Raw genomic sequence first — 12,985 nt, 5'->3', positions numbered from 1 at the left:
ACACAGGAAAAGACCCGGCAGCCGAGACAGTCATGGGTCACCATGGGCCCCGCCACAGCCAGAATCAGATCAGGTCAAGTCTCAAGGCTGGATTTGACCCTCAGCAGCATACGAGAAATGAGGGTGTGGCACCCATCACCAGTGGTGCTTCCTCTCTTTTCGGTCTGTTCCTTACTAGCTGCTGTTGAGCAAGTCAGATTGTATTGCAACAACCAGATAGTGCCTCTACTTTAGAAGCATGCTTGCAACAACCAGACTCGAGAACAGAGAAGGAACTGGGACCCATCCCTTGCAAGCTCTCATTACGGGATTTGTCCTGTTTCTGGGTATGGGAGGGGTAAGTCAAGGGGTGCCAGTCTGAACCACAGAGGAAAGGCAGACTTGGTGATTTACTGCATAGGCCCCCATAAGATCAGTCTTCGTGTCATCAGGAGTGAAGTGGGATGGCTGAGAAACAGCTGTGGATAGGAGATGGAGGGGTGCTCGTTAGAGGGTTCCTGGTAGCCGTGTGCACTGTCAGTGAGACATTCGTGCATGCCCAGCTGTGTCCAGCTGTTTTGTGACTCAATAGACTGCTACCCACCAGGCTCCTCTAAGAAGTTTCCCAGGCAAGAATACTGGAGTGGGCTGCCACTTCCTTCTGCACAGAACCTTCCTGACCCAGGGATCGAACCCACATCTACTGCATCTCCCGCACCAGCAGGTGGATTCTTTACCACTGAGCCACCTGGAAAGCCCCCAGCACTGTCAGTGAACAGTCACATGCATAAAGTTTGAGGCTTGGCTGAATGACCTCAGGGTGCCGTCTGTCTTTTAGTTCTGCATGGAAGCAAATCAGGGTGTTTCACTGTAGGTGAAGACCCAGCACGGAAACCATGGGCATCAGCTGGCTCCTAACTCAGAACCTGGTGTGGAACCAGGGGAAGCACTGACAACTTAGATTTCAGAAAATAGGCCTCGGAAGGAAAGAAGGGTCTCTGAGCACAAAGTAGGCCTGATCTCCAAGCAACCCTAGAATTTGCTGGGCAGACCATGAAGAAGTCTGGGGCCAGAAGAAACCTGCGTCTGGGCCAGGGCTGCCCCAACATCTAGATTATCAGATGAAAGAGACTCCCCTCGTTTCTCCATGCCAAGATTCTAGTGCTCGAATTCCTTAAAAACCATTCTCAACATTAACCCAGTGTGAAAGTACTTTCCTCTGAAACTAAAAACTCAGATCGTTTCAGTTACAGAATCCTGAGTCTGAAAGCTTTGTGTTGAATTGTCGAAAAACCATTGATGCGTTAAATACAGTCCAGAAGAACACAAAATCCATTGTTTTATTCTTTCAGCCTCCAAGCACTTAGCTGTAGGTTTGGTACTGAGTCGATGCTCAAAACGTGTTGGCATTGCTAGCATTAGTGTTTTTAGCTCTTGGTCAGCGGAGAATCCGTTCTCCTTCTCTCTAGGGTCATCAGTCAGTCATTGTTTACTTCGTGTGCATTGTGTGGCCAGTGTCAGTCATGATTAAGTCACAAAAAACGTGTAAGTCAGTTCAGAGGACCTTTCATGGAGCGGATGTTTCGGGATAGCCTGCAAGCACCTGCCTGGCCCAGAATCTAGCTTACCCGTAGTACAGTATGCAGCTGTCATCTTAAAATGGTAGAATTTTATTGTTACTACACTACTTATAATTAAAATAAGTATTTTAAATGGAAATTTCAGTGGGATCTTGCTATCCTAAATATTAGCATTTGAGGAAAAAGTGAGTTTAATTAGAAGATGACCCAGAAGTGAATGAGACTTGGCGTGGCACACGTGCTCAGTTGTGTCTGACTCTTTCAGACCCCGTGGACTATAGTCCACCAGGCTCCTCTGTCCATGGAATGTTCCAGGCAAGAATACTGGAGTGGGTTGCCATTTCCTCCTCCCGGGTATCTTCCTGACCCAGGGATCAAACCCGCGTGGCCGGCGTTGGCAGGCAGATTCCTGACCTGGACACCACCTGGGAGCCGGGGACGTGACTGAGAAGCGATGTACAAACAACTGGAAATCCTGTGGTGGGGTTTCAAACACCCAGTCAAGGCCACTAATGGCTTTCTTTGTCCTTGATGCTGGTGTCCGCAACACTTTTATACTTGAATTTCATAATTGAGAGTTTTGATTCAAAAATGCAATGGAAGAAGAAAAAGAGGGAGAGAATTTTATGTAACTGGGTAACAATAAGAAAAGAAATGAAGAATGAAGGAAGTTAAAGAGAATGCACGTGTCTATGTGAAGACTACCATTAACCAGCTCTTGATCTTGGCAAATTACCTATCCCTTCTCTGCTTTATCCTTATTCGCAAAATAGGGGCAACAGTTGTCTGTCTTCCCCTCGTGGTGGTTGTAGGACGGAGTGAAAGAGTGCTTGCGAACAGCCGCCACGCTGTCAGTAAGCTTCACCGTTATTCAGTTCAGTTCAGTTCAGTCGCTCAGTCGCGTCCGACTCTTTGCGACCCCATGAATCGCAGCACGCCAGGCCTCCCTGTCCATCACCAACTCCCGGAGTTCACCCAGACTCACGTCCATCGAGGCGGTGATGCCATCCAGCCATCTCACCCTCTGTCGTCCCCTTCTCCTCCTGCCCCCAATCCCCCCCAGCATCAGAGTCTTTTTCATTGAGAACCCTTCGCTCATTCCCTGCACAATCCAGGGAGGAGCAAGAGTGCCAATAGGTCCTGACACCGGGTTGGCTATTCTTTGGCTGACCCCTAGATGGCGCTGGTGTCCTGGGTTAGCTGGAAAGGGCGTGGGCAAGGAAGATGGCGGCAGGTCATCCGTTGATGACCAGTGCCAATCAGAGAACTTATATGTTTATTTATGGGCCAGAAACCACTTTAAAAGCCAAGAATGAGCTGTGGAAATTGGGAAGCAGATCAGCAGCAGGAGGAAATGCAGTGAGAGCCAAGAGGTCTGTTGTGTTGGTGGAGAACTGTTACCCACCCAGGATGAGGAGGAGGCAGTGAGAAGGTGTGGGGGGAGGGGGCAGGGGAGGGTGGAATTCCTGTAAATACCACCAACTTTTGCAAGTGCAGACACTGCCTGAGAAATCCAGGAACTTGAGATCCAAAGTGAAGTGTCTCGGTTCTTTCGTTCATTAGATTAACCCTCTTTTTCTCTCTCCATTTTCTCCCTGTAATTCCATGTTACTCTCTCCCTGACACCTTTGTCTCTGCTTGTGCATGAACAGCGTCAAATCATGTTTCCAGAACATGGAGATTTGCAAGCGTCGGGTGAACATGTATGACACGGTGAACCAGAGCAAAACCCCTTTCATCACGCACGTGGCCCCCAGCACATCCACCAACCTGACCATGACCTTCAACAACCAGCTGAACACTGTCCACAACCAGGTGAGTGGGGAGCAGAGCGGAAGGCAGACACGGGGCTGACAGAGCAAAGGTCAGGAATTCTGTTTTCCCACCAAGCTGAGTCAGAAGACAAAACTCCAATATCATATACAACAGACAAAATCCCTCTACTGTCACGTTCAACTCTGCAAGAAGATGTTTGTCTTCATTATTTTCCTTTGAGATCCTCAGGAATTCTTTGTATTGACTCCTAGCCCCTTGAAAGGTCCCAGAAATGACTCACTAAGAGAGTTATTTCTGAGATGGTACCTCCTACTGCTTCCCTGTCCTGCTGTGAGAATAAGGTAAAGGAGATGCTGGGATCCTCTCATGTCTGACATCTGCCCGATGGAGAATTCTAGAACTGGAAGGGATGGATGCTAGCGGTCATCCAGCTCAGGCCCCCACTCCTCTTGTCCACACTGCCGGGTCCACATGATCTCCTTTCAACACAGAAAAAAACCCGCCCTTTTCCAGGTCTTGTCACCAGAATCCCAGCAGTGAGAACTAACAGGGGACCCACAGCTTTCAAACCTCTTACAGAAAATTTGCAGAATCTAGCACCTAATATACTGCTGGAAATATGGATGACACCCAGGAAATATGTACTACATGAAGAGTCTCCAAGGCCTCGCTCAGGCAGCCTCTGGTATCTAAGAGACTTTAACTTTTATTCCTACCTACCAGTTTCCCCAAAGAAAGTGTCCCTAGATCTTCTTCAGTCTTAGTATCAGTCTTTAATGATGACCACACACCTGTGTACGCACACACACACCACACCCCTCGATAGCAGAGCATGTATGTTCCAGCGGGAATATTCTGCCTGGCCATCCACTCTTTTGACAGGTCCCCTGCTCCCATGAAGAGTCACCGACCCTGCTTCCCAGGCCATTCCCAGAACGTTTAGTTGCTAAGGCCCAGCGTTCCTTCCCAGCCTGTTCCTCTCCCCTTCTGCCTACCCTCTAGGAGAGGCCGCCTAGAATCTGCTGCCCCCTGGAGGCCACTGGTGTCCTTACTGTTCTCCACAGCCAAAAGAGATCATTTCTCTAAGGCCTGGAGTACCCTGTGATAAACATTCCCACCCAGTGCCTAGCTCAGTCCTCAGGCTAAGACAGCCACCTCCAGTCAGGTGAACTCCTGGACAGAATAACCACTGTGATTCTGCTCTCCGTCTCCAGAGTCCCAGCACGGTGAGCAGGCCGTCTGGCTGCTGCCCTGAGCAGGGAGGGTAGAAGATACATTGAGATGGGAAGTTGGGCCTAACTGTGATGGGAAGGAGGGCCAGCCTAAGATGCGTACACAGTGCCCATTAGGCAGCAACCGGAGACTTTTGAGCAGAGGTGGTATCACACAAAAAGTAGTCATTTGGAAAGAATGTTCTAGCCTCTGTGCCCAAGAAGAATTAGAAAAGAAGTGGAGACCAGAACATCACTAGTCAAGGCCCTACAGGTCCCAGGCACCAGGACAGAAGGCCTTAGCAAAGGAAGTAGTGATTAAAAAGAGGGAGAGCCTTCCCGGGACATTTGGAAGCAAGGAGCAGCAGGACCAGTGGCTGGCCAGAAGGGGGAGCCACTGAGCACCCATGTGGGAACCTGAAGGAGACTGCTGCCAGTGCCCCAAAGAGGGAAGCCAGGAGGCAGGAAGATGAGGGGAGAGTGTGGACTCTGGTGTGTAGAGGGCAAGTGGCTAGTGGGAGGTGTGTCTGAGGGGAGCCTCCAGGAGAGGTGAGGCTGCAGAGAGAGCAGAAAGGAAACACAAGTCATGCCGTTGGTAACAACACAAAATGCTGGCCCCATGCAAATGACTATGTATAAAATGAGCAACAGGGCCCTACTGTGCAGCACAGGGAGCTGTATTTAGTGCCTTTTAGTAACCTGTGATGGAAAGGAACAGGAAAATCATGTATATTTATTCCTTTCACTAGAGTTTCCTTTTGTTAGGATATATATACATAACACAACATTGTAAGTCAACTACACTTCAATAAAAAACAGTGATAAGAGATGCTGGCCTACATGTGCCACACATGCATTCCCAGTCACACTGCCTGGAGGCTGACTGTGTGATGCTGCACAGACGCTGGCTGTTAAAATAATATCTTAAAATCTAAACATGGGCAGTACCTAATGTGGTGATTACTTTCAAACAAATTCTATGCTTTGCACTGAAATTCAGCATAAAATATAAGTATAAAAGACATGTAAAATGAGACTTTATCCTTTTCATCAAATTTGACATATATGCATACCTTTCCTAAGGTCCTAATTTTATGTTTCCCGATAGCCTTGTGGCTCTTTCCCTTTTTACTTTTTTAGTCCTTATAGCCTCTAGTAGCAAAATCTCTCATAAACAAGGTTGAAATTGAAGCCATGGGTTGCTCCACCTATCTTACTAAAGGATCAGCACGAAGATGGGCTGAAACTGGAGAATTCCCAATGTAGAATTCCTTTTCCTTCCATGGCCTTGCTTCACATGCAAGTTCAACCTCAAATGCTATCTCTTTCTGAAAAAGAAAGGAGAGAGGACATAACTTCAGTGTCTGTCTAACCCATCTCCATTTAACTTAACCCATCTCAAGTTCTCTTAACCCCCTGGCATCTTCTCCTTGCCCTTTAGGCTTAGTTGCTGAATGCCAGCACAAGAATGCACCGAATTCCAACAAGTAACCCCAGCCTCAGCCCGTCCCCCTCCATCTCTATTTCTGTAGTGTTATTTCTTCGCAGTAACTGTGCTCTGTGAACATCTAAGGGCATCTGTAAAAGTGCTACCCTTAGACCTGAGCAGAAGGGCTTGCTGCCCAGGCCCTCCCCGAGTGCATGTGCTTCCGTGTCAAGCTCCGGGAATCTGAGACCCGGGGCCTGGAGGAGCCACTTCTAGTTTCATCCTCCCCAGTAGAGACCAAGTCCAAATACCTGCACCCAAAGGCCCTCAGGTTGTGGGACGGAGCTGGGGCCTGGAGAGAAGGCAGGCAGGCACTCGGCTCCATATTCCAGGGCCCAAGCCAAGGAATCCAGATTCAGACTCAAACCAAAGCCTTCCAGGTGGTTATGAAAGTGTTTGTGTCTGCGTGGAAGGGCAGATCATAATTCTTTCCAGCCAGTCCTTAACTCTGCTGTTTAGACTTGACAGGCAGGCATGCCGTGTGCACTTGCAGGCCCTGCAAGTATTAGGAACAGGCCCTGAAAATATTAAGAACAGGCCCGAATCTAAGCATCGAAGGTGATTCTGTGTCCTGGGCTGCAGGTGCCTGCTTTCCCCTAAGAGTTTCCAACTGTATTTCCACTCCCCCGTTTTTGCTTTTTTTCTTGGCTCGTGGTTTTCGTTCATTCATTTGCTCTTCTTTGAGTTCATTTATTTGATTTGGATCCATGTCTCCCAGCATGCCATCTCCCTCATGTTTTATTTGTGTTTATTTTTGTCTAATCCCCACCATTCCTTTAGGCTCCCACCTCCACCAGTGCCACTCTTTCCCTAGCCAATCCCGAGGTCTCCATACTAAACTACCAATCTGCACTCTGCCAGCCCTCAGCGGCATCCATGGCCGCGGTGGCCCAGCGGAGCATGCCCCTGCAGACAGGAGCCGCCCAGATCTGCGCCCGGCCCGACCCCTTCCAGCAAGCGCTCATCGTGTGTCCACCCGGCTTCCAAGGTAAGGCAGAGTGGACCCAGCCTCCCACCTGCTTCCACCAGGACCGCCTCTGCGGTGCTGGCCTCATGCTTTTCTGTCCTCCTAAAGCCCTCTTTCTTTCCGCGAGAGCCCTGGCATCCCTGAACTTGAGGGCCCCCATCCTGCGGCAGCCAACCTAGAAACAATGGACTTAGGCTTCTGCGTCAAGTCCGTTCCCTGTTATTCGCACCACCTGCCAGTGGTTTTGTCCTGGCTCAGCCACCGTCTGTAAATCAGCACATTGTGTGCGCTCCCGTTGTTATGCTGATGTCAGCTCTCCCGTGGGATAACCTCTGTGTGGATTATCGACAGCACACTGCCAGCCTCTGACAGCGCACCAGTCCCCGTTCTTGTGAAGAGTGTAAACCTCTCTGAAAAGTACTTCCTGGCCAGTGCCCCCCACCTCTGGCCAGGCACCCCGGCACTCTTCTGAAAATTCTAAGTGAGAGTTGACCGGGTACCTTGTTATAGTTTACCTTGAAAACTCGAGAATTTGGTTCTGAAAACCCCCTGGTGTAAGTCTGCGTGGTTGAGTTTGAGTAAGTGCTGTTCAGCAGCCTTCCCCTCTCTCCCCGGCTTTGACCCAGTCAGGTGTGTCTTCATGACAAAAGCAGCTGTTTTCCTGCTGTGATTTGTCAGCATAACTGTTTCACTTTGGGCTTTAAAGACTCCTTAGTTTGACTGAATCTTTGAAAACATTCAGAAAGGTTGTTTTTTGGTTTGGTTTTTTTTTGTTTTTTTAATTTTAAATTAGAGGGAATTCCATGGTGGTCCAACGGGTAGGACTCCACGCCTCCACTGATGAAGACCTGGGTTCTATCCCTGGTTAGCAAACTAAGATCCCAACAAGCCATGTGGCATGGCCAAAGAAAAAAAAACCACAGACTGTTTTTTAAGTTAAAACTGAGGCAGGGAAAACTTCCAAAGGACCAGGCAGTGTCTGGTGGGGACTAGTGCAAAGGGAAGCTGAGGGCTGACAGAGTGGGCTAGGAAGGTCTCCTCATCCAGCTCTTGCCAGTTACTCAGCCCTTCTCCCCCTCACCCCTTGTCTGCACTAGGATTGCAGGCCTCTCCCTCTAAACATGCTGGCTACTCTGTGCGAATGGAAAACGCCGTTCCCATCGTCACTCAAGCCCCAGGAGCTCAGCCTCTTCAGATCCAACCAGGTCTGCTTGCCCAGGTAATTCTTTCTTTATTATCACTGGTATTACCACAACACATGTTAATGTTGTTCACAAAAGAGATATATCTCTGATAATTCCCTCCCTGGCAGTGAGTTAGATGCCTCAAGTCATTAGAATATATCAGTAATATTCCGAATGATCCCCAGGTGAATTACCTTCCTAAGTATCTAGCTTACAGTTCCAAGAAGAAATTTAGACACAGGGGGAGTCTGAAGAAATTTATTATTATTATTGTCTCTTTGTAATGTAGATTAATATGAGAGACCTAGGTTTTAATCCTAACTCTACTAATAACTCTCTGTGACCCAAGGCAAGTCAGTTAGCATTTCCTTATTATAAATTGAAACTATTTTTTGAAAGCAGAAAAAGAACCTTGGAGATTATCTCTTTGTTTCCTAGTTGAAAACCAGGATCACAGAGGCTTTGGGCCGGAACCTTCCTTATCTGTTCACATAGGTACTCTGGTAGATTCCTCAAATAAGATCACAGAGGTGAAACTGGTTGAAAATTTGTGACGTGTTGTGAAAATTTTAGGCAACAAAGTGGTGTAATGATAATAAGTAATCGATCCTTAATGTCACTCGAACATTAATAACAAATACATCTTCGTTGTGCTGAGCACTTCATAGTTGCTATTGATTTAATCCCCACAATATGGTAAGGTGTTTGTCTCCTTTTGCCAAACAAGGCACAGGCACTGGCTCAAAGTCACACAGCAATTAGGTGACAGAACCAGAACACAAACCCAAGAAGTCTGACTCCAGCACGTGTATTTTAACCCATCATTTGCTGTACTGTTTCTTTATCATGGCTTCTGTTGCTGGGAGTCAAGGATAGTTTGACTGAAATGTTGTTAGTTTAAAGCACCTTTGTTTTTTAAATGAAGTTGGTTCCCAAAGACACTTTATTTATAGTGTCTTTTATTGAACAGAAGTTTGGGGGATAATTTTAATGTAGTCAAATTGCATAGGTCTATTTTAGACTCATGGGGTTCCCTGGTGACTCAGTGGTACGGAATCCACTTGCAATGCAGGAGACACAGGTTTGATCCCTGGGTCAGGAAGATCCCCTGAAGAAGGAAATGTCAACCCACTCCACTGTTGTTGTTTGGGAAATCCCATGGACAGAGGGGCCTGGCGGGCTACAGTCCATGGAGTCAAAAAAGAGTCAGATACAACTGAGCAATTAAACAACAACAATTTTGGACTCAGTCCGTTCTAGTCCACTGGGCTCTCTGATATCCTTTTGTCTTTGCTATTGATTTTATAACTTCAACGTATGTCTTGATATCTGGTGGGAAAAGCCCTGATCCTATCACGTCCTTCAAAATTTCCCTGTCTGTTCTTGTCCCTTTGCTTTTCTATGTGAATTTTATCCTCACAGTTACATAGGAGTTTTCATTCCAAAACAAACAAGACAAAAGCCCAGAACCCTGATTTGTGTGTATTGGACCTGCATTGGATTTATATTCACTTCAAGGAAAACTGACATCTTTGTAATATTGTCATTTCATCCTTGATCATGGTATATAACTGTATATAGTGAGTGAAGTTGCTCAGTCGTGTCTCTTTGCAACCCCATGGACTGTACCCTACTACGCTCCTCCATCCATGGGATTTTCCAGGCAAGAATACTGGAGTCGGTTGCCATTTCCTTCTCCAGAGGATCTTCCCAACTCAGGGATTGAACCCAGGTCTCCCGCATTGTAGGCAGATGCTTTACTGTCTGAACCACCAGGGAAGTCATAACTGTATATAAGTTACCTTTTATTCCTTTCACTAGAGTTTTCTTTTGTTAGAATCATTCCTAAATATTTTACACTTCTGTTATTAATAACTTTATTAACTATATTTTCTTATTATTTGTCTTTGGTTAATAGGAATATAACTGGTTTTGCTCCATTGAGTTTGTTATCCAGCACCTTCCAAACTCTGATTAGTTCTGATTGTTTCTGTGAATTCCCTTGGATTTTCTGTGTAGACTATTTTTTCATTTACAAGGGATACAATTTTGTTTCTTCCTTTCCAGTCTTTATAACTTTTATTTATTGTTCTCATGACACCGTGCCAACAGTAGCTCCAAAACAGTGTTTAATAAGAGCGTTGATATTGAGCATTTTTAACTTGAACTTAACTTTAAAGCAAATTCTTCTTGCTGTTTGCCACTAGAGATTTTGTTTAAAGAGCGGTTAGGGACACTTTATCAAGTTTGCTAAATTTTTTTTAATGAATTAATGTTCAACTGCATCAAATGTTCTTTCTCCACCTATTGAAATACTCCTGTGTTTTTGTTCCTTCAACTGTTAATGTAGCAAGTTAATAGATTTTGTAACGTTAAATCATCTTTGTATCAATATTTTCAATGTGAACTTTATTTGATCATGTGGTACTTGATGTGTTTGTGTGCTTTTCAATTCTGGATTGTTTGTGAATACTGCAGTTAGTATTTTTGCATCTTTGTTCGTACGTGAGGAAGTGGCATGGATTTCTTTTTCTTATAGAATCTTCATCTGCTTTGGTCATGGAGACCACACCCAGGCTCATAAGACACGGTGGATATTATTACTTCTTCTTCTGTTTTCAAGAACAGCTTGTTTGAGTTTGACACTAGCCGTTCTTAATCTCTTTGTTCTTATGTCCAGATTGAGACTGCAGATGCCCACTTCCACTAGTTTCTGGTGGCACACAAAATTCTGTCTTGCTGAAGGTTTAAACAGAGAACCTTCCGTATATAAAGCACACCTGTACTCCTTCCCCTCTCTCTCTGTTCCTCATAGCTCCCTTTTGTTTGCACAGTTTGGTAGTACGGAGTTCAGAAAAAGCCCTGGTAGATCAAGAGAACTACCACTCACTCCAGGGGCACGGCAGCCTGTTCACACTTCATCTGACTGGGAGCCAAAATTCAGGCCAGTTTCCCAGTGCTGCTCCTCTGTGAGCCAAAACCTGCAGAATTCACATGTACTCTTAAAGGGTACTTACAGATCCTTTTTTTGTGTTTGCATACTTAACCCTGTAAGCCAAGAACCATCTCTGAAAGAAATGATACATAGCATCGCATACTAGCTAAAGTAGATATTACTCGTTGTTCAGTTCGGTGGAAACCAACAGGCCCAGCATTTCTGAATTTGTCTTAGTCCTTTAATCACAGCAGGGAAGGGCTTTACCAACTGCCTACTTGAAAAGGAGTCCTTAGAGCACCATAAATCTCCAAGTGGATTTAACCTACAGCTCTAAGTGGGGAAGTGAACCAAAATTACATGTACAAGGATTTTAATTGCTACAGTGCTTATAACAGGGAACTGCTGGAAGCAATTTGAATGTTCATCAGTAGAAAATTTGTTTAAATTGGTAAGGACATAAAATGGAACACCATATAGCCATTGGAAAAGGACGTGATGGACCAAAGTGTCTTAACATACAGAGTTGTCTAAGAGATATTAACTTAAAAATTAAAAAAAAAAAAAGAACTGTCCTGTTCTATCCAGTGTCACTGTGTCTTTTTTGTTTATTGATTGCTTTTGATTTTTCTTGTTTGTCACCCAATCCATTCCAATATGTTAGCCTATTAAGGTGGAGCTTTCTCCTAGATATTTTTTAATGATCCCTTCAAAGGAAAAAAAATAAGCAACTTGCAAAACTAGGCAGATTCTTTAGCCTCTGAGCCACCAGGGAAGCCCTAAAAAACTAGTATGGCAGCTATTTTTTTAAAGCAGTAATTAAACATTAACACTGACCCCTTCATTTTTCTTGGGATTAGGTTAGGTATCAGGCAGAGGTACTCCAAATATTATTACTTTAAATATATCCCCAAATTTCAGTATATTTCTTTTTATCTAAATGTTTAAACCTTTTCAAGGAATTTGTGCATGTTTAGAAATAGTCTTTTGAATCCACCCTCATGTTAGCTTTGTTTGCTCTGCCATTTTCCAACCCCCCCTTGCCAGTAGCATCATATGTCCCTAAAATGGAAAACAGTCTCTCTGGTGCACCCCAAAGATGTGTGTCCGGAAATAATCACACCCTCTCATTTCAGTAACACAAGGGTGATCATGTGGATCGCCTTACCAGTAATGCTTTTTTGGTATAGCCTAAAAGGAGCTTTCACCTCTGTCTGCCCAGCCCCCAGCCAAGAACTGGTATCTTGACCACCATCAGAAATTGTGAGTGAGGGACTTCCCTGCTGGTCCAGTGGCTGAGATGCCATGCTCCCAATGCAGGGGGCTGGGAATCCCCGGCCAGGGAACTAGACCCCACATGCCACAACGAAGCTCACACACCACAACTGAAGATGCTGCCTGCCACAACAGAGGCGGAAGATCCCACTCCAGCACTTCTCAAAACCTTCTCTGGTCATTTTCAGCAACCAGTCTTTCCCACCATTCTGTTTTGCTGTCTGCGTCAGTCTTGCTGGGTGCCTGATATTGCTAATAAATAAGGAAGACTTTTTCATACGACTCTTAGGCACCTGATCCTGAATTGGGCCGTCATTTTTATGTGTCACCTCCACAGAAAGTGTAGCATATTGGCTGAGAGCATGGGCTCTGGAATTCCACTGCCCATGTTCAGATAGCGGCCCCAGCACTCACTGGCTGTTTGACTTTGGAGAAGTTATTTTGAATTTAAATTTTAATTCTTTTTCAAAGTAATACATGTGTCTAATTGTTACAGTTAAATGCCACCATAAACAGCTAAGAAAATAGTAGTCTCCTGCCTATCCCGTCCCCAATTTCCATTCCCCCCAAACTATCATTTTTTAATTAATTA

General features: G+C 45.5%; 1 protein-coding gene across 1 annotated transcript in view; it reads left to right on the top strand.

Moving 5' to 3' along the window:
- HIPK2 (homeodomain interacting protein kinase 2) overlaps positions 1-12,985 on the top strand; it is a 143,385-nt gene that overhangs the window by 83,973 nt on the left and 46,427 nt on the right. The window contains exons 6-8 of the mRNA XM_010854943.1: positions 3,212-3,374; positions 6,813-7,020; positions 8,097-8,218. Coding sequence (XP_010853245.1) covers positions 3,212-3,374; positions 6,813-7,020; positions 8,097-8,218 — 493 coding nt within the window. The remainder of the gene's footprint in view (positions 1-3,211; positions 3,375-6,812; positions 7,021-8,096; positions 8,219-12,985) is intronic.

This window comes from Bison bison, unplaced genomic scaffold (genome assembly GCF_000754665.1).
Source record: "Bison bison bison isolate TAMUID 2011002044 unplaced genomic scaffold, Bison_UMD1.0 scf7180017864352, whole genome shotgun sequence".
Taxonomy (NCBI): Eukaryota; Metazoa; Chordata; class Mammalia; order Artiodactyla; family Bovidae; genus Bison; species Bison bison.
This window is presented reverse-complemented; position numbering and strand designations above follow the sequence as displayed.